The sequence below is a fragment of the Aquarana catesbeiana genome, linkage group LG04, assembly GCF_042186555.1.
Source record: "Aquarana catesbeiana isolate 2022-GZ linkage group LG04, ASM4218655v1, whole genome shotgun sequence".
NCBI lineage: Eukaryota > Metazoa > Chordata > Amphibia > Anura > Ranidae > Aquarana > Aquarana catesbeiana.
Genome location: NC_133327.1, coordinates 479,533,202 through 479,560,939, shown reverse-complemented (window position 1 = coordinate 479,560,939; position 27,738 = coordinate 479,533,202). Strand labels below are relative to the sequence as shown.

The window sequence follows — 27,738 nt, the reverse complement described above, 5'->3', positions numbered from 1 at the left end:
TCTTAGGGGCTCTATAGGCAACATCCAGTCTACTTTAGCGAATGTTCACTGCCTGAATAACCAAACTGCTTTTTTTGTCCCAGATCTTGACCAAATTAACATGATTTGTAAAAAGGGGTTACTATGTTGGCAGGTGACATCAACATGCCTCTGGATCCTGTTTTGGATACCTCTCAAGGGTGCCCCACCACTCCCTTTAAAAGGTTTATGCTTTATTAGGAAAAACTTCCATGACACGCAATAGATGCTCTGCGATTGCTTCATCCAAGATTATTCCAAAATTCATGACTCTTACCCAAGGATCGATAATATTTAGATTTATCCTTTTCACCTTCCCCTTCTGCGTTTGGCCTCCACTGGCACTGCCTCTCTCTGACCATGCACTGGTCTCCAGATGTTTAGCTTTGCCCACTCTGCCTCCTCGCTCTAATAACTGGAAATCAAATTATTTCCTTCTCTCAAACCCAACCATCTGTCTCTCATCGACTTTAACGCAATATTTTGTAGATAACGCTACATCTGATACAACACACTCCCTGCTATGGGAAGCCCACAAGGTTACGATGAGGGGCAAGTTGATTGAACTTGGTGTGAGGAAAGAGAAGGAGCACTGTCAACAACTTGCAGAAGTCTTACAGCAAGTGGCAGATTTAGAGAAGCTGCATAAGCTTTCTCTACACAAAACCCATTTAGAGAGAACGACACAGAAGATGGAGGAACTTTAAAGCTTTCCTTGATCTTGATATTAAGCGATGTTTCCAACTCTCTCAGAAACTATATGAATGGGGAGATAAACTAAGGAAACAATTAGCCTGATCTTTAAAAAGGGACGAAAACCATCTCTCATTCATCTCCCAATATCAAAACCCCTTTGGGTGAGCTAGCACATGCTTCCCCTCATATTGCCTGGGTTTTTAGAGAATTATATGCCCATCTTTAGCAGGGAAAACACAGCAGTGCCATCTGAGTGTAGTAGATTAGTAGTAAAACAATTAATTAAAACACAAATAAGCAACTCACAAAAGTAGGGTAAAAAGTAGGCATCTCACATATAGGGTCTCTATTATCCCGATCCAAATCATCAGGTATGGATGCCGCCGGCTGCTCTGGTGGGTCTGAGGGCTCCAAAGTCATTGTAGCGCATCCTCCTCTGTCAGTGGTGACATCAACGGACGTAGTGAAGGGAGACCAACAGGTGTGCGTTCGGAGCATGCCTGCTTTATCCCCAGGCTTATGATGTTGTGTTTGTGTGAGGTTGTTATATCTCTCCCAAGGGAGGGCATGGACTACATTACCCAGGATTCCGTCTTCATAGTACTGACATTGATCATCCAGAATAACACATTATGGCAAAAAAAATTTAAAAAAAACAAAAACAAAAAAACACAATTGACATAGGGATGAACATTATTGGCATATAAGAAAATGAACAGTGTTTTTCGGCTTTTTTTTTAAAGGCAATTTATATTTATAAGCTGCATGGGGATTGCAAATTATTATGGGTCAAGACGAGTTTTAAAGTGCCATCTAGTGATCACACCAGGAATATAAACCTTAGCAGAAATTGCCCTACATGTCGTCTATATCTCTACAGCTCTTATCAGATGACCATTACTAACTGGAGAAGATTAATTTCAAATTTTTGACCATGAGGGTTATGCCAAAAATAAATATATAGAAGTTAATAAGTATGAGGAATGAAAGACCATGGAAATTATCTACAAGATTATTATAAACCAAGTATAAATGGAAGATGCCTGAATAGGAGTTACATTTTATTCTGTACTGAAGGAAACTGTGTACTTTATCATTACATACGTTTAGGTCCATATATATATAATTTGGGCACAGGCACAATTTTCATACATTTGGTTCTGTATGTCACCAGAATAAAATGAAAATGAAACAATCCAAATGAATTTACATAGTTGGTGAGGCCTCAAAAAGACAAGTCCATCAAGTCCGACTTGTGTGTGTGATTTTATGTCAGTATTACAATGTATATCCCTGTATGTTGTGGCCAATTAGGTGCTTATCTAATATTTTTTTTTTTTAATTACTGATGCTACCTGCTGAAACCACTGCTTGTGGAAGAGAATTCCACATCTTTGTCTCTTACAGTAAAGAACCCTCTACACAGTTTAAGGTAAAACCGCTTTTCTTCTAATTTTATTGAATGACCGCATGTCTTATTTAAATTCCCTTTCACGGAAAAGTTCTCTCTATTGTGGGGTCACCAGTACGGTATTTGTACACTGAAATCATATCCCCTCTCAAGCGTCTCTTCTCCAGAGAGAACAAATTCAGAGTCCGTAACCTGTCCTCCAGTCCCTTTATTAGTTTTGTTGCCCTTCTTTGGACTCTCTCCAGTTCCAGCACAGACTTTTAGCTTTAATTCAAGGAGGTTGAACATAAATATCAAGTAAATATTTTAGGAACCGCAATCATTTTTATACACAGCCCCCCCCCCCTCCCCATTTTCAGGGGCTCAAATGTAATTGGACAAATGAATATAAGCATAAATAAAATGTTCATTTTTAATATTTTGTTGAGAATCCTTTACTGACAATGACTGCCTGAATTCTGGAACCCATGGACATTACCAAAGACTGAGTTTCCTCTTTTCTGATGTTTTGCCAGGCTTTAACTGCAGCTGTCTTCAGTTGTTCTTTGTGGGCCTTTCTGCCTTTAGTTTTGCCTTCAGCAAGTGAAATGCATGCTCAATTGGGTTGAGATCAGGTGATTGACTCGGCCATTGCAGAATATTCCACTTATTTTCCTTCAAAAGTTCCTGGGTTGCTTTTGCAGTGTGTTTTGGATCATTGTCCATCTGTACTGTGAAGCACTGTCAAATCGAAAATTGCTGCATTTGGCTGAATCTGGGCCGACCGTATCTCTCTAAACACTGCAGAACTTATCCGGCTGCTTCTGCCACATCATCAACACCAATGACCCAGTGCCACTGAAAGTCATACATGCCCATGCCATCACACTGCCTCCATGTTTTACAGATGATGTTGTGTGCTTTGGCTCATGAGCTGTTCCAAGCCTTCTCCACATATTTTTCTTTCCATTATTCTGGTACAGATTAATCTTAGTTTCACCCATCCGAAGAATATTTTTACAGAACTGGTCTGGCTTTTTTTTTTTTTTTTTTTTAGATGTTTTTTGGTAAAGTCTAATCTGGCTTTTCTATTCTTCGAGCATTCGTAAAAATGGTTTGCACCTTGTAGTGAACCCTCTGCATTTGCTCTTGAGATGTCTTCTCTTGATTGTAGACAATGGTATGCCCACCTCCTTGAGAGTGTCCTTCACTTGTCTGGATGTTGTGAATGGGTTTTTCTTTACCATAGAGAGGACCCTGCGATCATCCACCTTCTGTTGTCTTCCGTGGACGTCCAGGCCTTTTTATGTTGCTGAGCTCACCAGTGCATTCTTCTTTCCTCAGAATGTACCAAACTATTGATTTGGCCACTCCTAATGTCGCCAATATCACTCTGATGGATTTGTTTCATTTTTGAAGCCTTGCAATGGCCTGTTTCACTTTTATTGGACAGCTCCTATGTACGCATGATGTAGGTTCACAGCAATAGATTCCAAATATCACACTTAAAATCAACTTCAGACCTTTTACCTACTTAATTGATGAAGAAATAACTAAGGAGAAGCTCACACCTGGCCATGAAACAGCTTTTGATTCAAATGTCCAATTACTTTTAGTCCCTTGAAAAGGGGGGGGGGGGGGTGGCAATTCTTAAGAGCTGTAATTCCTAAACCCTTCCTCCGATTTAGATGTACACACCCTCAAATTAAATCTGAGTATGGGCACTTTCAGCCCATAGCTTGAATAGGTTTTGGTAAATACCTGAAAAAAAAATAAAATGGTGCCCGTGTCCAAATATATATGGACCTAACTGTATAAGTCCTAATCTGTGTGTCCAAAGGGTCATATACTGGTGCTGTGTAATGATGTGGTGGATTCATAAAGAGGTACTGTAAATGAGTAGGAGTATGGTGGAAAAGTAATGTAAAAAATGAATGGGTTACAGGACTAAGTGGACCTCAAGATCCTTGTTTAAGCCACCAGGGGCCATAGTGTCTAAATTGTAGATCGAGCAAGTTTCCCTGGCACAGGGGGGCCAAATGTGTTCTGCTCTTGAGAGGCTCCTGGAGATACGTTCTATGACCCAAACTTGAGGGCCAGCTGATGATTTTTGATGGAAATCTGCAAAGTGTTTCGAAACGATGAGTTTATGTTTTCTTTCCTCAACGGTCGTCTATGTTCACCGAACCTTTTTCTGATGGTTCTGATGGTCCAGCCCACATAAAGTAGGCCCCAGGGACAAAACAAGCAGTAATTCACGAACTCTGTAGAGCAATTGTAGAAATCATCATGTGCTTGCCTTTGGTGGTGAAGTTTTTCGGACCACGTTGCACGCTTGCACACAAGGCAGTTGATCTTGTGACATGTGGGAGAATTTCCTGCAATTTTGTTATACTTGAAGCAATTTTACTTGTTAGATTGCGAGCCCGTCTGTATGAAATCTTCAGCTATCTGTGATGGAGGACTTCAAATGGGGATCTTCATAAATATTTTGGAAAATTTGTTCCATTCTCTTGTGGTGTAGATGGAATGGTGTTGGTGAATCTCAAAGGTTGAGGTGCATTATTGGTCTTGATTCTGATGTATTGTGGCCATGGAGGTAAAGCTGAAAAGTTTCCACTACCAATGGCGAGGGGTTATCCTTTCCCTTCAATTGTCTGTCTTGGACAATTACCTTCTGAGGTGTAACACACATTTCTGGGTGTCTATTGACGTTACTTCTCTATACACGTTGATACCCCGCAAAGTGGGACAGAGCGCTGGACTTTTTTTTCTTTCTCAGGGTCCACTTACTAATGCTAAACAGGCCTAGTTCATTTGGGGTGTCACTAAGTTTTGCCTTACACACAGCTTATTTCAGTTTGATGCCACGTCCTACCTTCAAACCCAGGGGACAGCTATGGGTGCCAACTTTGCACCCAGCTATACCAACTAGGCCATGGAAAAACAAAAAAAGAAGCAGGCTTAGCACATGTATTCACCCTAACAAATAGGGGGATTACTCACGGATCCTACACTGTACAGGGTGCTGTTGCCGTAACTAAGCATATGACAAAAAACAGGTGGTTCAGGTGTTAAGCACCTGAAAAGAGTTACTAATGGCAACAGAAAATGATCCTTAAGAGTATCAACAAAAATTCATATTTATTAAAGAAAAATTGGCCAAGTGATAAGCCAAATGTCAAAAAAGATAGAACAGCTTCACTATAATAGCCAAAAAAAACCACTGAAGTAATTGATGCATCACACACACACGTAAACAGAGACACTACATAAAACAATTTAAAAGGAGTGTCCGGACGCTGCACAGCAACAGACAGGCTAAGATGTCAGATGTAGTACATCATGATCATCTTTAAAAAAAAAAAGAGGGGGTTACTTTGTAAAGTGACACCTTAACCTGTGTGGGGCTCCAGTGAGGAATGGATAGGGGAAAGGAAAAAGGAAAGAAGTGGCCGACTAATAGGATAATTCATAAAAGGGCAAGAAGTGCCTGAAAGTGCATGGTGTTAGGAGACAAAAATTTCTAATCTTTCCAACCGGGAGAACTCATCTTGGATAGTCTTTAACCAGGTATTGGTAAGTGGTAGTATCAAGTATAGATCTTGCATTTAGAAAGATTTTTTCCGGGGAGTCCCGGTAGCACTGGTGTGGAAGGCAGTAAAGAAGTCCTTGATAAGGATCATACTCCGTCCCGGTGCTATATATACCTTTGAGAGGTATTAAGCTTTAAGTCTGGGTATTATAAATTGCGAGACAGTTATAGACTAGGGGATATGAGGCTTCATACATACAAAATGCTGTATTTTAAGTCACCTGTTGTGGGTTAATTGCTTTCGCCCAGTATTAAAAGGCACTTTACCGCTCATACAGTGTGTATGCTGATAGCCTCTGTTCTCTGTAGTCCCCTCCATAGATCTTGTCACTGATCCCCAAGCACTGGTATCTGTGTATGTCTGGCTATAACTTCGCCTAAGTGGCCAGCTATGTGTCGTCATGATTGGTGTCTCCTCATGCAGTCAGGGTCCTCAACGCTGGGAGCTTGGTGAGGCGGTGTCACATGACAGAACCATGATGACGTCAACGCGTTTTGCTATAATACATAACGAAGCTTCATCTGGACGTGATATACTGGGCGAAAGCATTCAACCCACAACAGGTGACTTAAAATACAGCATTTTGTATGCATGAAGCCTCATATCCCCTAGTCTATAATGGTCTCACGAGTTATAATACCCAGAAGGGACTGAAAGCCTAACACATCTCAAAGGTATATATAGCACCGGGACTGAGTATGATCCTAATCAATGACTTATTTACTGCCTTCCACTCCGGTGCTACCAGGACTCCCCAGAAACTTTCTATATACAAGATCTATACTAGATACCTGTCAGGGTTGGGCTCAGCCCTTCCTTCTCTGAGCTGGCCGCTCAGCTGTCGGCTAATTGCCAGCTCCTTTCTCTCCAGTGACTCAGCTGTTGATGATCTGCTCGTCAGTCCTGCCTACTTAAAGCCGTCCAGCTCACTTCATCTCTGCCTTCGCCTTTGGTCACATCTGAGACTTTCTCCTGCGTTCCTGTTGAAGACTTGCGCGGCTGACGTCCATTCTGGCTCCTGTTCCTGCTTGCTGTACTACTACGTTCATCTTTGGCTCTCTGACATTGGCATTGGCTGACTACCCAATCTGGTTACTGAACTCTGGCTATGTATTGACTACGCTTACTCTGTTTACCTTTTTATTATTATTAAACAAGTGTGATTAACTGTACTTCTGTCTCGGTCTGATTTATGGTTTCTGACAGTAGGCGAAGGCCATGAATTCAGAAGATGCGGTCAGTCCACTTGTTGGTAATATTTTTTCCAGATTGGATGACAAGGATCACCGCATGGATCAGTTTGCCTTGGCGTTACAAACGCTCCTGAGTTGCACGGCTAACCTGGAATCTTCCACTATGGCTGCTCCGGTATAACCTGTGTTGAAGGCCGTCCCTGCTGCTGCTCCAGTCTCTGTGCAGGCACCTGCCTCGAGTATTACCTCTATAAGAGGCATGTCTGGTTCCGCTCCGCTTCCCCAGCGATTTGGGGGCGATCCAGTTCAATGCAGAGGGTTTCTCAACCAGCTGGAGACATACTTTGAGATGCTGCCCCAGGCGTTTCCCACGGACAGAAGCAAAAGTAGGTTTTGTGATATCCTTGCTTTCTGAGAGAGCCTTGGCCTGAGCAAACCGTCTATGGGAAAAGCAAAAACCCGTGGTCCTGAGTTACCCAGAATTTGTGGCTTCCTTCAAAAGGGTATTTGACGTTCCTGCATGCTCCGCTTCTGCTGCCAAGAGCCTCATGTCCATCAGAGTACGAGAACTGTTGCCGATTACGCCATTGAAGTCCGTACGCTGGCAGCAAAGGTTGCTTGGAACAATGAGGCCCTCGTGGCTGCCTTCTCTCATGGTCTCTCACCCACTGAGCTGGAAAGGTTAATCACATTTGCCATCCTCATTGACTCCAGACTCAGAGAAAGACTCTTAAGGAGCGCTGGCACAAGCCTCCTGGATATTTGTCTCCGAGCTTTGCAGTCCCACTCTTGCCTCCCTCACCTCCCATGCCTCCTGGTACCGAGTCCGTCTGTGAAGATGAACCCATGCACTTGGGCTTCGCGCGTCTCTCTGCGGATGAGAGACAGACCTTAGGTGGCGTTGTTTCGTCTCCAGTTTCCCAGAAAGATAAGCTCCTGGTTTCGGTTACCCTGTCTTGGGCTCAAGAGTCATCCATCGAGATACAGGCTCTAATAGACACTGGGGCTGCAGGCCTGTTAATTGATGTTGACTTTGTATCAAAGCACTCGATTCCGCTGCAGCTGCATGACACTCCACTTGCCATTAAGGCTCTTGATGGGAGACCTCTACAGCCTGCCCATGTGACTCATGAGACTGTTCCATTGTCCATGGCTGTAGGGGCCCTTCACCATTAGATTATTCAATTCCAAGTTATTTCCTCATCTAAGTGTCCGCTGGTCATTTGTTATCCTTGGTTGCAGAGGCACAAAACTTCTTTTGATTGGCTCTGTGCTGAGGTTCTGTCCTGGTCAAAGGTAGCCAAAATCCTGTGCACCTCTTCACTCTCCTCCCTGCCGGAGGAGTGCAGCGATTTTAGCGATGTCTTTGACAAAGGTCAAGCCGGTACTTTGCCTCCACACTGGTCCTATGATTGCGCAATTGACCTACAACCTGGTGCCATACCCCCCTCGTGGCCGGGTTTACCCTTTGTCGGTCTTGGAGCATAAGGCCATGGAGGAGTATGTTGCAGACGTACTTTCTCGTGGTTTCATCCGCAAAATCCTCGTCTCCTGCTGGTTTCTTTTTTGTGAAGAATAGGAGTGGTGAACTGAGACCTTGTATCGATTATAGGGGTCTTAATTGTTTCACGATTAAGAGTGCCTATCCCATTCCATTGATTACGGAGTTATTTGACCGCCTCAAGGGTGCAACGGTTTTCACTAAGCTTGATTTGAGAGGGGCATACAATCTCGTCAGGATTAAGGAGGGCGACGAGAGGAAAACTGCATTTAATACCAGATCAGGTCATTATGAGTATCTTGTAATGCCTTTTGGCCTTTGTAATGCTCCAGCAGTTTTCCAGAAGTTCGTTAACGATGTCCTCCGAGATTTGTTGCAGTTATGTGTGGTGGTTTATCTCGACGATAGCCTCATTTTTTCCAAGTCCCTGGAGAGCCACCACACCACAGTCTGTTGTGTGCTTCAGAGACTACAAGAGAAGAATCTCTATTGTAAACTGGAAAAGTGCAAATTCCATTGTGAACAGGTGAAATTCCTGGGCCATGTCATTTCCAGTGCTGGCTTTTCGATGGACCCAGAGAAGCTTTCAGCGGTCCTACAGTGGCCTCGACCCGTGGGTTTACGTCTTCTGCAGTGTTCTTGGCTTTGCCAACTATTATCGGAAGTTTATTCGTAACTTCTCGTCTCTGATCAAGCCCGACTGATATGACCAGGAAAGATGGCAACCCACAGAGTTGGTCTTCAGAGTCCATTAAGGCCTTTAAGAGTCTCAAGGTTGCCTTTGTTTCTGCTCCTGTGTTGGCACACCCTGATCCTATGTTGCCTTTTATCCTAGAAGTTGATGCTTCCGAGACTGGAGTTGGCGCCCTTCTGTCTCAACGTCCTAACTCTAAATGCGCTATGCATCCATGTGGCTACTTTTCAAAAAAATTGTCACCTGCAGAGTGCAATTACGAGATTGGTGACAGAGCTGTTGGTGATCATTTTAGCCCTGAAAGAATGGAGACATCTCCTTGAAGGTACCACTGTGCCAGTTTTCATTCTTACTGACCATATTAATCTCACATTCTTGTCTGAGGCCAAGTGCCTCTCTCCCAGAAGGGCGTGATGGGCTCTTTTCTTGTTGAGTTTTTATTACATTGTCTCATTCTTACCCGGTACTAAGAATGTAAGGGCTGACGCCTTGTCACGACAATTTTCCTCCACTTCCAAGATGGAGTCGGTTCCGGTTCCTGTGATTCCTCCTGATTGTATTCTGGCTACGGTTCGCACCAGTCTTACTTCTCCTTTGGGTCACAAAATTCTTGCTGCTCAGGTCCATGCTCCTCCTGAGAAACCTTGTGACCGACTTACCATTCTCCCAAGGCTGCTGGCCACCCTGGGAAGAATCAACTCTTTTGGGCCATTTCCCAACAACTCTGGTGGCCTAGTCTACGTGCTGATCTAACCGCCTTCGTAGCTGCCTGTTCTGTGTGTGCTCAGAGTAAGACTCCACGACACCTTCCAGTGGGCCTCCTACAACCCATACCCAATGGATGAAGCCATGTGGGGGACACAGCAAACATGTGGAAGAAGCACGGTGCGCTGGTCAGATGATCACACAATTGAACTTTTTGGCCTAAAAGCAAAAAATGCTATGTGTGGTGGAAAACAAACACTGCACCTCACCCTAAATACACCATCCCAACCACAAACCATGGTGGTGGCAGTATCATGTTGTGGGGGTGCTTTTCTTCAGCAGGGACAGGAAAGCTGGTCAGAGTTGATGGGAAAAAGCATGGAGCCAAATACAGGGTAAGCTTAGAATTAAACCTGTTAAGAGTCTGCAAAAGACTTGACTGGGGCGAAGGATCACATTCCAGCAGGACAATGACCCAAAACATGCAACCAGATCTACAATGGAATGGTTAGATCAACGCATATTCATGTGTTAGAATGGCCCAGTCAAAGTCCAGACCTAAATTCAATTGACAATCTGTGGCAAGACTTAAAAATTGCTGTTCAGAGATGATCTCCATCCAATCTGACAGAGCTTGAGCTAGTTTGCAAAGAAAAATTGGCTAAAATTCCACTCTAGAGGTGCAAAGCTGGTAGACATACCCAAAAAAAAACTTGCAGCTGTATTTGCAGCGAAAGGTGGTTCTACAAAGTATTGACTCAAAGGGGCTGAATACAAATGCATGCCACACTTTTTAGATATTTGTAGAAAAAAAAAAAGAAAAAAAAACATTTATCATTTTCCTTCCACCTCACAATTATGTGCCACTTTGTGTTAGTTGATCATATACAATCCCAATAAAATATATTTACGTTTTCAGATGTAACATGACACTGTACGTGCAAACATGTGCAACATGGCCAGAAAAAAATTCACCAAAGACAAGACAAAAAAAGTACTGGATTTTTTCTACAATTGCTCTAAAGCAGGGGTCTCAAACTGGCAGCCCTCCAGCTGTTGCGGAACTACAAGTCCCATTGCAAGACTGACAATTACAAGCATGACTCACAACAGCTGGAGAGCCACTAGTTTGAGACCCCTGCTCTACAGAGTTTTGATATTTTGCCGGTCCTGTCCCTGCAGCCTACTTTGTGGGCTGGACGATCAGAACCTTCATAAAAAGGTTCTGTGAACATAGACAACCCATTGAGGAAGGAAAAGAAACTCAGTGTTCCTAAACACTTTGCAGATTTCCATCAAAAATCATTAACTGGCCTTCAAGTTTGGGTCAAAGAAAGTATCTCCTAGAGCCTCTCAAGAGCAGAACACATTTGGCGCCTCTGCGCCAGGAAAACCTACACTTTGGACGCTAAGGCCCCTGGTGGCTTAAACAATTATCCTAAGGTCCACCCAGTCCCGTAACCCTTTTTTTACACCACTTTTCCACCATACTCTCTACTCATTTAATGTACCTCTTTCTGATTCCACTACATCATTACACAGCACCAATATATGACCCTTTGGACACATAGATTAAGACATAGATTAAGTTACTTGTATGTAATAAAGTACACTGTTCCCTTCAGTACAGGATAAAACTGAACTAATTTAAGCATCATTCCACTTGGTTTAAAATAATCTTGTAGATAATTTTGATGGTCTCTCATTCCTTCTACTCATTAACTTATATTATATATTTATTCTTTAACAGGACCCTTATGGTCAAAATACGAAATAATGAAATTGATCTTCTCCAGTTAGTAATGGTCATCTGATAAGAAATGTACAGATATAGACATACATGTATGGTCATTTCTGCTAAGGTTTATATGCCTGGTGTGATCGCTAGATGGTCTTTTGTAACCAGTCTTTCCCTAATAATAATTTGCAATCCCCACACAGCTTATAAATATAATTTACCTTTTATTTTTTTATATGTGCACTATGTTCATTTTTTTTATGTGCCTATCATGTCAATTATGTTTTTTTTTTTTTTTTTTTTTTTTTTAACTATAATGTGTTATTCTGAACGATCTATATCAGTACTATGAAGACACCATGCTGGGTAATGTAGTCCATGTCCTCCCTTGAGAGAGACATAAAAACAGGCTCACACAAACATGGCCATATCACAAGCCTGAGGAAGGAGCGCGCATGCTCATAACGAGCGTCTGTTGGTCCCCCTTCCCCACATCTGGTGAAATCACCACTGACAGAGGAGGAACCTCTACACTGCCTTGGAAACCTGGGACCCACCAGAGCGGCCGGTGGCAGCCGCACCTGACAACAATCCGGATCAGGATGATACAGAGATCCTATATGTGTTATGCCTACTTTTACTCCACTTTTGCGAGTTGCTAGTGTGTCCTTTAATAAATCAGGTTTTACTACTAATCTACTACACTCAGATAGTGTTGTTGTGCTTTTCCTGCTTTATCTCACAGAGCCTCTTCAACTCTGACAGCTGGCTGCCAATTCTGAGCTGGTAGTCAATATGGACCAATTGGACATTTTGTTATGGACACCTGTTGACATGTCTTCATTTTTTAATTTTTATAACCATTAGCTTTGGATATTGATTGATCAACTATTATGGTTTAATCCTTTGCAAAACTATGTTAAATCTTTTAATTATCTTCTGGATACCAATTTCAGACCCATTGTATATTTACAGCTTATATTGTATATCCAGTCTTCCTTCCCTGTTCCCCAAGTGCCACTAAAGACTCTTTATGTCCATGTACACACAAACGTAAACATATTCTCTACTACCTTAGACAAGTCAAACTGCTAAAACTCTCCTTTTAAACTACTTTAACTAGAAAGATATCACTATTGAAGAATTTTCTGCAGCCTTAAAATCTATGCCACTAGGTAAAGCCCCTGGCCCAGATGGCATTCTCTTGTGCTGGACTGGACTGTTGATGGCTGTACTGTACTGTACAGCCATCAGAGTGCCACTCTGCTTTCTCATCTTACTGCCTATGCTAATTCCATGTGACCTAGGAAATGTATGTGTGCCGCTCAGGCTCATGGTAAAGGGGTATGTAGTCAATGCTTCTGCAACTGCTGCTAGAGTGCTGACATGGGATAGAACCTGTCCTGGTTCCTGTAAGGCTTGCCCCTAAAAGTCGCACATCTAGGTGTACTGGAGTGGTGAGTGGAGTGGCAACCTTAGCCTGGACTCCAACCAGGCCAAACTCCATTATATTGCAGGTACTGTAGGACTATGAACAGAATCTAACCGCACATATGACGGTTATACCTAAGCCAGGGAGAGATTCTACATGTTGTGGCAGTTACCTCCCATATCTCTACTTAATGTAGATGTTAAACTGTTCACAAAAGTCCTGGCTACTAGGCCGTTAACTCTTCTCCCATACTGCATTACAGCAGACCAAACTGGAACCATACCCGGGAAGCTAGGGACAACTCACTAAGCACTCTAGCTTATTTCTTTTGTCCGGGGTCACTCCCAGCCCACCCTTCTTTCAACAGATGCTGAGGAAATGTTTAATAGGGTGGACTGGGACTACCTCCTGACAACATTATGCTTCTTTGGTCTAGGCCCTAAAATGCTACATCATATCCCCTCCCTTAGAAACCGAACTGCTCAAATACAGATCAATGGCGCCCCCTTCACGCTACATAATAGCACTAGGCAGGGCTGCTCCTCTCAACACTATTGTCTTCCATTTCTTTAGAACTGTTTCCAGCCACAATTCGAAATTACAATAACATTCACCGGGTCAAGGTGGGCTCTAGGGCACATAAATACACTGCTTACACAGAAAATATCCTATTCTATTTCCAACAACCCTGCATATCTTTACCAAACCCGATGTCCACTTTTATCACCTTTCAAGTGTTATCTAACTTTAAAATCAACCTAACACAATCAGAAATTTTAAATATTACTGTTCCACGGTCTAAAGACAATCTCATTAAAACCCCTATTCACTTTCTACTGGCAACAAGACAGCATAAAATACTTAGGAATATTTCTTAACCCCCCTCCCCTCCATCTCACCAATCTATTCAAGTATAATTATATGCCTTTATTAAACATTAAAAACGGACCTCCGGCGTTGGTCCTCACTTTGTCTCATTCATGGCTAAGGAGAATATCATAAAAATGAATATTCTACCACGAGTCCTTTTGGTCTTTCAAATGATACCATTGGGTGTGCCTATAGGGTTCTTTTTCATCCTCCAGACCATAATTGCCTGCTACATCTGGCAAGAGAAACAGCATAAATTGTCTCGGTCAGTTTTATTTCCCTCCAAAAAGTTAGGGGCTTGGCCCTTCGTAATTTTAAAAGTAATTCTTTTTATGCACTAGCGTTAACTAGATTGGAAATATGCGAGTAATGTCAAGCTCTGGGTACACCTGGAGTCTACCCTATGTGGTGTGGACTTGTCTGTTGACTTGCCCTGTGGGATTCCATATTCATCCAGAGCCCTGGCTTTTTCTGCCTCACTTTTAACTACTTTTAACCTGGATATATGGGACATGTTGCACAAACGCTACTTGTGGAACTACAACTTGCCTTTGATGCTCCTATTGAACCATTGTTTCTTTCTACCTGGCTCTATGAATCTAGGCTTCAAATCCTGGCACCTGGGTAGCCCCCTCCTCCTACATCATATCCTCCAGAACCACTCTATTAAACCTTTACAATCCATTCTTGGTTCTAGGACATCAATTTTTATGGACACGTGGAGATGCACTCAGCTTATGCAATTTCTGCACTCCCTACCACAACCACTTTATAACCTACAGGATTGAAACACTTCTGAACCCGAAAGATCCACCGCTGCACTGCGCCTCACAGTTTTACAAAACACTCATCTCTATGCAAGGGCCTCAATACCCAGACTACATTACTTACTGATAAGCAGACCTTCATTCTTCCTTTACTGATGCACAGAAAGAAGAAGTTGTACAATTATCCCATGCCTCTTCATTATCGAAAGTGGCAGAAGAGAATTATAAACTCCTTACCCATTGGCACTATACACACGTGAAACGCCACACCAGGTTTTCCTCCCACTCACTTTTATGCTGGGGAAACTGTGGAAATAAAGCTACCCATGCCCATGTTTGGTGGGAATGCTCGCTAATTCATCCATTTTGGCAGTGTGTGTATAAAATGATATGCCCGAACTTGGGACATGCTCTACCCTCCAATCCTTGTACTATATTGTTTCACTGCACAACTGAACCATCAGCCTATATAAATGATCCCTCACCTTCTTAACACAGCTAAAAACCTAATTCCCACCTTCCGGGGTCATTCAACTGTCTTTATTGCAATGGTATTGTAATGCAATTGTAAAGTAGACAATATTTGCCCCCTAGAGGAATTAAAGTGGTCGTAAAGCCAGAATGTTTTTATTGTAATACATTCTATGCATTAAGATAAAAAAACCTTTTGTGTGCAGCATTCCCCTAATACTTACCTGAGCCCATCTCCATCCAGCGATGCTGCAGTCGAGACTCGGCTGCCTGGGACTCTCCCTCCTCATTGGCTGAGACAGCAGTGCGGAACCATTGGCTCCTGCTGCTGTCAAAGTCAGTGAGCCAATGAGGAGAGGTGGGGCTGAACCATGGCTCTGTGTCTCAATAGACAGTGGCTCGGCTTGGGTGCCCACACAACAAGCTGCTTGCTATGGAGGAACTCAGCAGGAGGGAGGGGCCTGGAGTTCCGGCGACAGACCAGAGAAGAGGAGGATCTGGGCTGTTCTGTGCAAAACCACGTCACAGACCAGGTACGTATAATGCATTTGTTATTTTTAAGTGAAAAAACTGAGCCTTTAGTATCACTTTAATATATATCGACATTCCAATATATGGCCCCGCTGGTTCGAATTTAAATATTCTCCTACATATAAGGAAGTTATTTCTGAATCTCCTGCCAGTCTACTGACAGTTTATATATTAAAGAGCTTGTTAACCCAAGCAATTGAGATCTACCCCACCTGATATATATCCCTACTCCCTTTTCCCACTCATACCCTCCTTCTCTCCGCACTCTCTCAATCTTCTCCTAAGTCCTGCTTTATTTTCCAGTCCTTCTCCACTTCTCCTAAACTGAAAAGTTTTCTTCCTTTTTGACCCAAACCCAGGTGCCTTTCTAGGTTTCCTCTGGCATTTTTAGATTCAGCGCACCTGTTGATACTTGGGAGATTTTTTTCCTTTATTATCTTTTTTTCTTATAACATATAAGAAATACATTTCTTGTGAACCTTGAGATCTTTTAGTGTGTATTGTGAAAACATAAAAGGCAAACTGTTCCTACACTTTGTATGTATTACTTGTTTTCCAATAAACCGTTAAAAAAAATAAAAATAAACACACTAACGCTCCTTAAAGCTTTTAAAGCTACTAAAAACGCTACATGGAGTCTTACTGCACTGTCTGCCCTCATGTTGTAAAGCACTGAACACACTGTTGGTGCTATATAAATTGTGAATAATGATAAGTGTTTAATCTAAACATTTGGGAAATCCAGAGCTAATCATTGTATGCACAAGCTGTGCCATTCATAATGGTTTGAGAGTACCTTTTGGATAATAATAATGTCTAACAGAATAACAAACATGTTATATAGGCAGTTGTGTAATCTGATCTGAAGAACATTTTACTCTGGCAGATATCCAAAAGGTAACCTTTTCCATTTGGTAGTCAAAAATAAAATACTTGCAGAGATAAAGTAATTTACCTTAGCAATATCTGGTTCAGATGCAATATAATTACAAAATCTTGCCATGGCTCTGGGCCCATCCAGCATTCCATCATCCATGTTAATGTCCAAAACTTGCGCTCCCATTTCAACTTGTGCTTTTGCAATTGACAAAGCTTCCTGTTAAAAATAAAATTTGGCTGGCTACACATAAAATATTTCTATTAGTCAATGCAACAATATGCAAAATATACAATTTTACAACAGACCTAGAATGTTGCATGTGGTTCAGATTACCTGAAAAGATCTAGTTGTGATTCTCCGATAAGGGGCTACAAGTCTGTAGACAGTAAAGGTGCTTCCTAAAAATGCATCTAATGGCCTGTACACACAACCGGTTTTGCCATCAGAATAAACTCTGAAGGTTTTTCCGAAGGAATTCAGCTCAAGCTGTCTTGCATACACACAGTCACACCAAATTGCGACCATCAAGAACGCGGTGACGTACAACACATACGATGGGACAACACGCACGATGTCTCGTACTTGCTTAAGGGGATTGCGTCATTTTTGGTACGTCAGAACAGCATACAGACGAGCGGTTTTCCCAATAGAAATTTGTTCCCTCTGAAAAATATAGAACATGTTCTCTAAGTCCGTCTAAATTTTCGACATAAAAAGTCCAATGGGGCATACACACGGTCAGAATATACGAAGAGCAGCTCCCATTGGACTTTTTCTGTTGGAAATTCCGACAGTGTGTACGGGGCATCAGTGACTTTGAATATCTAAGCTTTACAGTACATTTAGCAATATCAAAACAATCTAATGGGTCTATCCACATATTACCTAAAATTTGAAAACAAAGTTAACAATTGTGACAAACGTGCCATGTAAGGAACAACTTCTAAATGTTAAAGTGGAACTTAAAGAGCAGCTCCAGCCTGGGAAAAATAATGTAGCTGTTGACTTTTAATATAAGGGCACTTACCTGTCCAAGGATCCAGTGATGTCTGCACCAAACCAAGTCTTCAATCAGCTTCAGGTGCAAGTGCCTGCATCTTCACTAAGGGCTTGTTGACACTTGCCTAAATTTATAAAGCTCAATAAACGCTCCTATAGAGTTTGCATGGCTTTAGTATGGGCGTCAGACAGGCGTCAATGAGCTTTAGACAGGCGTTTTACAAGCATTAATGAGTTAAAAATGCTCCCCAAAAGCCCTATGGGCAGTTTTGAAGCGCGTGACCAATGTTAAAAATGCTCCACAAATGCCTATTCCATTACAGTAAATGTTAACGCCCCGCAACTGCCTGCCAGAGCATTTGCGAGGCGTTATAATAGACTTGAATTTGAGGCGTTGAAAGGCTTAAAATGCCTCCTGACTCGACATGAGGCTTCAATTTTAAAGTGACGCTAGTGTGAATAGCACTATGTGCTGTCTATTGTATCTTGTGCATAGGCATTTGAGGGGCCTTTTTAACGCCTCTTGAAACGCCTGCTCTTTTAGCCAGTGTGAACTCAGCCTACGAGAAACTAGCAGTGAAGCCTTCAGGCTTTAGAGCCAGTTTCATACTGCGCATGCACGAGTTGTGCTGCACTTTCTGAATGGTCCTGCCTTCTTAGACCTGTGTGTGTGTCCCAGAAGGCAGCAGGGGGAAGGAGGTGAGGGGACATAAATACTCAGGGATCGCCGTGGCAATCTTACCCAGAAGTGGAAATGGGCACCTGTCAAAACGAAGTACCTGCTCCTTAAAAAAGTGGCAAATGTGGCAGTGGAGGGTGCGAACAAGTGGAGCTTCCCGTTTTGGGTGGAGCTCTGCTTTAACTCCCAAAATTAGTTATGCAGCGTTTTACATGTTGTTGCGCTTTTACACTATAACTCAAGAACTTACAAGGCCCCTACCTCACAAGGATAGATGTGTGGGGTAAATACGCACAGTGGTTAGATATTTACTAGGATATGGCTGCTGCCTCTACAGATACAATGCCACCTAAGTGGAGTGTAATTAGAAATTGTTAAAAAGCAGAAGTAGTTATGGCGCTGCCCTTTCGGAGATAGGAAAAAAGGTTTTATAATGAACAATTCCACTATATTTTACCTGGTTTACATAATTCCTAGAGTATTACTTCTAGAAGTAGTAAAGTGACTGGTGCTAAATCATACAAATTCATACAAAAATTATACAAATTATCCAACATCACGCCCCAGTAGAAGTCTGATGACGAAACGCGCGTAGGGCGGGCTAAAGGGCTTCTTGCAGCACCTCTAGCAAAGTGATTTTGATACCCTTTCTTATGCTTTTTCATTGAAAATGTGAGCACAATAATTTTATTAAGCTTTAATAAAAGTTCTCTTTCATATGTAACATATTACAATAACAAACAAAGTAAAGTTTGGGGACATCCATGATTGCTACACAGTGGCAGACACTGTGACTGCCTATACTCCTGCAGGGGAAAGAAAGTCCGGTGAGTGCAAGCAGTGTCAGAGCATGCAGATAAGGCACTAATTAAAGAGCCATCACCTGGATAAGAAGTTTTCCTACAGAAATTTGATCACCAGAGATTGAACATCTTAAAACACTCCAATAAGAACCTTTTTCATAAATGGAACTTTTTTCATAAATGGAATTTTTCCTATCCAATAATACTGGTTAAAAACACATCAGTCACTATTTATGTTGGATAATTTGTATAATTTTTGTATGAATTTGTATGATTTAGCACCAGTCACTTTATGGTTTTGCACAAATGCACTTTGTTAAAATAATTGAAGCACCTTATGTTGCAACTTCACTTTTATTATAATGAAACTGGTAAGAATCTAGCAACAGTCACAGATTTCAGATTTAAAATATTCACACCATTTTTTGACACACACAGTTTTTTCACAATATCTACTTCTAGAAGTAATACTCTAGGAATTATGTATACCAGGTAAAATATAGTGGAATTGTTCATTATAAAAACTTTTTTCCTATCTCCGAAAGGGCAGCGCCCTACCTCACAAGCACATACTAGGGGCATTTTAAAGATTTCCACTTTTTGCAGTCAAAATGGTCTTGGATTCTCATTCACATAGCATACCCGAACCCCCCCCCCCCCCCCAAAAAAAAAATGAATAAATAAAAACAGAGGATTGACATCTGTTTAACCACTTGACATCCACGACATGGCCGAATGACGGCCACAGCGCGGACCTGAATTCCTGGGAGGCCGTCATATGATGGCCTCCCCTGTGCACGCCATGCAGGGCGCGCACCGAGCGCGCTGTGATCACCGAGTCACTGAGACTCGGGTGATCACTGATATGAGAAAGGGGCCGGTCCCGGCCCCTTACCATGTGATCATCTGTCAGCCAATGAGAACTGATCACATGATGTAAACAAAAGATTGGTAATCGTTTTACTCTTTCTACTCATGCTGATAGTGTGAGTAGAAAAAAAAGCCGATCACCGGCTCAGATGCAAGGGATATCGGTCCCGAAGTGGAAGAGGCACATCTGCCTCATCTGTGCCACCTAACAGTGCCCACAGGTGCCACCTAACAGTGCCCACCAGTAGTGCCAATCAGTGCCACCTAGCAGTGCTGCCTATCAGTGTAACTGATCAGTGCCCATTATTGCCACCCATCAGTGCCCATTACCGCCACCCATCAGTGCCAATCACTGCCGCCTATCAGTGCCGCCTCATCAGCATACATCAATGAAGAAAAATTACCTGTTTTAAATTTTTTAAAACAAAATATACATTTTTTTTTTTTTTAATTCAGACTTTTTACATTTTTTTAACAAAAAATAAAAACTGCAGAGGTGATCAAATACCACCAAAAGAAAGCTCTATTTGTGGGGAAAAAAATGATACGAATTTCATTTAGGTACAGCGTTGTATGACCGCGCAGTTGTCATTCAAAGTGCGTCAGCGCTGAAAGCTGAAAATTGGTCTGGATAGGAGGGGGGTTTAAGTACCCAGTAAGCATGTGGTTAACCATCCTGTCAAATAAAAGCCTCTTGAAGCAGCACAGGCAATAGGTTGCAGCGCTGATCTGAGTATTATGATTGGGGGGGGGGGGGGGTTGGAATCTCCCAGGTGTCATAAAACATCAGCACAGTAGTGAGGGTTCCCCCGTCTGCCTCACATGTGTGGATAGGTACCGTATTTATCGGCATATAACACGCACTTTTTTCCCCTGAAAATCAGGGGAAAATCGTGGGTGCGTGTTATAGGCCAATCCCCACCAATTTTGTGTGATCGGAGCAATCGCGGCGATTGCCGCCGACATACACAGCCGTGTGTAAATTCAAATATGGCGCCGAGACTGCAGGGACTCGGCGGAGCCGAGATACACATACCCGATAGTCCTCGGCTTTTCTCGGCGCCGCTTACAGTCCCGCCCAGGCCTGTAATTGGACCTGTGTGATGTTCATCATAGGGCGGGACTGTAAGCGGCGCCGAGAAAAGCCGGGAACTCTCGGGTATGTGTATCTCGGCTCCGTCGAGTCCCTGCAGTCTCAGCGCCAAATTTGTATTTACACACCACTGTGTATGTCGGCGGCGATCACACAAGGCTGCAATGGGGCAAGGCTGCACTGGGGCAAGGCTGCATTGACATGGCTGCACGGGGGCAAAGCTGCACTGACCAAGCTGTAACGGACACTGGGGCAAGGCTGCACTGACAATTCTGCACTGGGGCAAAGCTGCACTGACAATTCTGCACTGGGGCAAAGCTGCACTGACAAGGCTGCAATAGACACTGAAGCAAGGCTGCACTGACACTGACAAGGCTGCAGATGGACACCGATAACGCTGCATTGATGGGCATTTTAATGTAAGTTTTTCTTCCTTAAACTTTACTCCTAAAAGTTTTTTTTCCTTAAAATTCCCTCCTAAACTTGGGGTGCGTGTTATACGCCGATAAATACGGTAATTGATTCAGTTTTTTTTGTTCAGCCAGAAGAAACGGAACCATGTATTGTCCAGCTTTAGAGCATGTCTGTCCAAAATCTGTCTTTATTAACACACAATACAAGAGGCCTAGCTCCTAAATCTTTATCCTTTGTTAGAACAGACTGTTTTTAAATCTAGCTACAACTAAACAAATCTGCCTGCACAGTACGGACAAGGTTAATTAAAGCAAACAGCTGCCTAGTCCCCGCTCCCCAAAAAACAAAACTAGAAAGATTTTACAGTGCTGCAGGATCCAGAACATCTTTAAAAAAAAAAAAAAAGCATTTTTAAAATATTGTGTGTGGCCACCATTATTTTCCAGCACTGCCTTAACCCTTCTGGGCATGGAGTTCACCAGAGCTTCACATGTTGCCACTGGAGTCCTCTTCCACTCTTCTAGGACATCACGGAGCTGGCGGATCTTAGAGACCTTGCGCTCCTCCACCTTCCATTTGAGGATGCCCCACAGATGCTCAATAGGGTTTAGGTCTGAAGACATGCTTAGCCAGTCCATCAGCTTTACACTCAGCTTCTTTAGCAAGGCAGTGGTCGTCTTGGAGGTGTGTTTGGGGTCATTACCATGTTGGAATGTAGCCCAGTCTCCGAAGGGAGGGGATCATGCTCTGCTTCAGTATGTCACAGTGCATGTTGGCATTCATGGATCCCTCAATGAACAGTAGCTCCCCAGTGCTGGCAGCACTTATACAGCCTTAGACAATGACACCCCCACCACCATTATTGACTGTAGGCAAGACACATTTGTCTTTGTACTCCTCACCTGGTTGCAGCCACACACGCTTGACACCATCTGAACCAAATAAGTTTATCTTTGTCTCATCAGACCACAGGACATGGTTCCAGTAACCCATGTCCTTGGGTTGCTTGTCTTCAGCAAACTGTTTGCATGCTTTCTTGTGCATCATCTTTAGAAGAGGCTTCCTTCTGAGAAGACAGCCATGCAGACCAATTTGATGCAGTGTGCGGCGTATGGTCTAAGCACTGAGAGGCTGACCCCCCACCCCTTCAACCTCTGCAGCAATGCTGGCAGCACTCATACGTCTATTTCCCAAAGACAACCTCTGGATATGATGCTAAGCATGTGCACTCAACTTTTTTGGTCGACCATGGCGAGGCCTGTTCTGAGTGGAAGCTGTCCTGTTAAACCGCTGTATGGTCTTGGCCACAGTGTTGCAGCTCAGTTTCAGGGTCTTGCCAACCTTATAGCCTATGCCATCGTTGTGTAGAGAAACCATTTTTTTTTTTCAGATTCTCACAGAGTTCTTTGGCATGAGGTGCCATGTTGAACTTCCAGTGACCAGTATGAGAGTGCGAGAGCGATAACACCAAATTTAAACACACCTGCTCCCCATTCACACCTGAGACCTAACGAATCATATGACACCGGGGAGGGAAATTGCTAATTGGGCCCAATTTGGACATTTTCACTTACGGGTGTACTCACTTTTGTTGCAAGTGGTTTAGACATTAATGGCTGTGTGATGATTTATTTTGAGGGGGCAGCAAATTTACACTGTTATACAACTGTACACTCACTACTTTACATACAAGTGTTATTTCATCAGTGTTGTCACATTAAAAGATATAATAAAATATTTACAAAAATGTGAGGTTTGTACTCACCTTTGTGAGATACTAATTATATATATAATATTTTTTAATATTAATTGGTCACAGGTGCTTGAGGCCTATACAACCTTGTGTAGAACTCACAGTGAGCCAGCTCATCTTTGAGCTTGCTGGAACTATGTCCAAGTGGAACTGGTCCAAGTGGTGAGTTAAAAAACAGTTGAAAACAGGAGGTTATAACAGGAGTCATAGTACCTGTGTAGTGAGTACCTGAGTGTTGTCTGAGTAGTGTGTGTGGATCGTTAGTACTTGTGTATTGTGTACTGTGTACTGTGTACTTGTGTATTGCGAGTGCACGTAGGTCTGCAAGTGCACCTGTATTGTCTTGTTGAGTATTAGTGTCAGGAAGCTAGTCGTTAGGTAATTTGGACAGGATATAATCCCCAATCCTCTTTAAATTTAATAGGTACGATGCCCGGCGGGTGTGGAGAGGTGACTTGTTGTATATCTTGTGGCATGTATGCGTTCCTTGATCATCCAATCGAGGGTGAATGCTGCTATGCAAAATGTAAGCACATTGTTTTCCTGGAAGCCCAGGTTCTGAATCTGGGGAGGTAACTGTCAGCACTGAGAAGTCCCTCCATACTAAAGGAGAAACAGGAATGTACACGGCAGGTGCCGGCAGGGGCAAGCACAGATGCGAGTGGAGACAAAGAGGTGCAGGCACTAGGAAAGAATAGATGGGTGACAGGAAGGGTAGAGGGGGAAGTGCCAGGGAGGCCGATCCAGGGCTGGAGCATCCCAAGTATGCTCCACTGAGTTACATTGGTGAAACCAGTCAGGGACCAGCACTACTCCTCTAGTGAGAGGGGGGGAAGCGAAGGGAAAGGAAAAAGACAGATTCTGGTGGTAGGGGACTCAATTCTTAGAAGGACAGAGAGGCCAATCTGTAACAAAGACCTGAAGCGCCGAACAGTATGTTGTCTACCGGACACTCGGGTTCGACACATCACGGATCTGGTGGACAGATTACTGAAAGTGGCTGGGGAAGACCCATCTGTCATGGTGCACGTTGGCACCAATGACAAATTCAGAGGCAGATGGAGTGTCCTTCCTAAAGAACGATTTTAGGGACTTGGGAGCTAATTTGAGGAAAAGGACCTCCAAGGTAGTATTTTCAGGAATACTACTGATACATTAAGCCACACCAGGAAGGCAGAGGGAGAATAGGGAAGTAAACAAGTGGCTGAAGAGCTGGTGTAGTAAGGAGGGGTTTGGGTTCCTGGAGGACTGGGCCGACTTCTCGGTCGATAACCAGTACTATAGAAGGGATGGATTGCACCTAAATATTGAGGGTGCAGATCAGCTGGGAATGAAAATGGCCAAAAATTAAGAGTGTTTTTTAAACTAGGCAATGGGGGGGGTCCAGAGGTAGAGATAGTCAGCGTGGAACATATTCCAGCGGGTAGTATTGGGGGCATTGGTGGTAGGTTGATCAAAGTACATAAACCCAAGGTAAGTACAGTAGCAAGTCCTAGTTGCAATCTCGGAACACCCAATAAGAGGATAATATGCGACCGGTCTAAACTACGTGGCATGTTCACCAATGCCAGGAGCTTGGCGGACAAGATGGGTGAACCAGAGATACTGTTGTACGAGGAGGATTTGGATTTTGTGGGAATTTCAGAGACCTGGTTGAACAGCTCTCATGATTGGCTGGCAAACATTCAAGGTTATACCCTTTATCGCAAGGATAGAGAGGGTAAAAAAGGGGGAGGGGTATGCATATATATCAAGAATAATGTACAAGTGAATGTGAGATGAAATCACTAAGGGAGCTAGGGAGGAGGTGGAATCCTTATGGGTAGAGCTCTAAAAGGGATGAAGCTAAAGGGAAAATAATATTAGGAGTATGCTATAGGTCCCCTAACCTGAGGGAGGAAGGGGAGACAGATCTCCTATCACAATTTGGATTAGCAGCAAGGATGGGAAGTGTTATCATAATGGGGGATTTTAACTATCTAGACATAGACTGGGCGGAGGGAACCGCACATTCATCTAAGGCTCGCCAGTTCCTAAATGTCTTGAAGGACAATTTTATGGGTCAGATGGTAGACGCACCAACTAGAATTAAAGCGTTACTGGATCTACTGATTATCAACAATACAGACTTGATCACGGATGTGGAAATACAGGGCAATTTAGCTAACAGTGATCACAGGTCAATTTGCTTCAGTATAAATCACACAAATAGGAAACATAAGGGGGATACAAAGACATTGAATTTCAAAAAGAGCCAACTTCCCTAAACTACAAACCTTGCTAGAAGGCATAAATTGGGATAAAATCTTAGGAACAAACAACACGGAGGAGAGATGGGTTTGCTTTAAGAGCATATTAAATAAGGGCATTAGCCAATGCATCCCATTGGGTAATAAATTTTAAAGAGCGAACAAAAGTCCTGGATGGCTTAACTCCAATGAAAAAATGCACATATAAGCAAAGGAGAAGGCCTTCAAAAAATACAAGGTTGAGGGATCATCATCAGCATTCAGACTTTATAAAGAATGCAACAAGAAATGTAAGGGTGCAATAAGGATGGCTAAGATAGAACATGAAAGACACATAGCGGAGGAAAGCAAAAAAAAAAAAAAAAATCCCAAGAAACAGTAAAAATAGGGAGGACAGACCATATTGGCCCCATAAAGAATGAGGTAGAACATCTGGTTACAAAGGAGAGATGGCAAAAGTATTGAATGTATTCTTCTCCTCAGTCTTCACGAGGGAATTGGGGGGCTTCAGTAACCAAAACTGCAGTGTTTATCCTCATGACACATCACAGGAAGCACCTCCATGGTTACCAGAGGACAGAATTAAAATTAGACTTAGGAAAATTAACATTAATAAATTACTGGGACCAGATGGCTTGCACCCGAGGGTACTTAGGGAATTTAGTCAAGTAATTGCCAGACCAGTGTTCCTAATTTTTACTGACGGTCCCCCCAAAATTTATACAAGACGCATATCCAAGCATGCAGCCTGGAAAATATATTGCCTTGAAGAGGTCTTGAATGAAACTTTGAAAATAGTACAGCAGCCAAGGAGGCTACCATTAGGCTTACGACTAATGGAAAATCTCGCTGTGGGATCTCCCTCATGACCTCAATTTAACTGTGGTATTTGAGAGACAAATGTTTTTCTGGAAGAAAAACCTTAGTTTGGGATGTGTCCAGGACCAGTCTCAAGTATTCCAGGTGAAGAGAAGGCTGGAGAGTATATTTTTGGAAAGTGATCACTCAACCAAAAGACTGGATCATCAGGATTGTCCTGTGGAAGTGTGCCAACAGCTGGAAGGGAGAAGAGTCTAGACAACTTAATGGAGAAATCTAATTATTCCTTAACATTGGCTCACTAATGTACAAGAATGCCTCCTCCAAGACCTGGTCAAGGGGCTACACAAGGACATAAGCATGGCTTTACCTTAAAGCGGAGCCCCACCTAAAAATTTGTAACCTCCCCTCCCATTGCCATATTTGTTGGGGGGCAGGGGGGAGCAGGTACCTGGTTTTGACAGGTACCCATTCCCACTTCTGGCTAGGGATGGGCCGAACAGTTCACATCCAGAACAGACAAAAAATTTGTTCGAACACGCGAACACCGCTAAAGTCTATGGGATACGAACATGAAAAATCAAAAGTGCTAATTTTAAAGGGTTACTATGCAAGTTATTGTCATAAAAAGTGTTTGGTCCTGCCCCAGGGGACATGTATCAATGCAAAAAAAGTTTTAAAAAACGGACTTTTTTTCGGGAGCAGTGATTTTAAAAATGCTTAAAGTGAAACAATAAAAGTGAAATATTCCTTTAAATTTCGTACCTGGTGAGTGTCTATAGTATGCCTGTAAAGTAGCACAGGATTCCCATTGCATCACAGGGGAGCGGGGTCACCCGTACACGTCACTGGGAAACCCCAGCGTTTCCCCTTGTCAGAGGGGGACAAGGTCACGTGATGGGTGGCCTCACCCTCAGCAACAGAGCTGTCAAGCTAGCACCGCGTCATTGGCTGGGTGCCTCCAGTGGAGGCAGGATCCTGTGCGTGTTGCTAGCTGGAGTCGCTGAAGAGCATCCATCACTGGAGTAGGAGCTTGGATTTATTGGATTACATCGCTGGAATCTTTTTTATTTTTAATAAAGGACTTGTCCCAAGCCGTCTCCTGTGGTTTTTTAGCATACAGACATTTTCTTTTTGTGAAATGGAAGGGGTACAATGTACCCCTTACCAAATCACATAGGGGGGGCCGGGATCTGGGTGTCCCCTTTGTTAAAGGGGGCTTCCAGATTCCGATAAGCCCCCTGCCCGCAGACCCCCACAACCACCGGGCAAGGGTTGTGGGGATGAGGCCCTTGTCCCCACCAACATGGGGACATCCTCCCCATGTTGAGGGCATGTCGCCTGGTACGGTTCAGGAGGGAGTGGGGCGCTCTCCCGTCCCCCCCTCTTTTCCTGTGGCCTGACAGGTTGCGTGCTTGGATAAGGGTCTGGTGTGTATTTTTGGGGGAACCCCCACGCCATTTTTTTTATTTTGGCGCTGCGTTCCCCTTAAAATCCATACCAGACCTGAAGGGCCTGGTAATGGAATTTTGGGGGACCCCTACGCATTTTTTTTTTTTCATTTTTCAATGACTTTT

General features: G+C 43.1%; 1 protein-coding gene across 4 annotated transcripts in view; it reads right to left on the bottom strand.

Annotated features, from left to right (window-relative positions):
* The window catches only part of MTR (5-methyltetrahydrofolate-homocysteine methyltransferase), a 1,497,716-nt gene that overhangs the window by 933,699 nt on the left and 536,279 nt on the right, over positions 1–27,738 (bottom strand). For all 4 annotated transcript variants that reach the window (XM_073627630.1, XM_073627629.1, XM_073627631.1 and 1 more), the window contains one exon: positions 16,558–16,698. In XM_073627630.1, the coding sequence (XP_073483731.1) occupies positions 16,558–16,698 (141 nt within the window). The remainder of the gene's footprint in view (positions 1–16,557; positions 16,699–27,738) is intronic.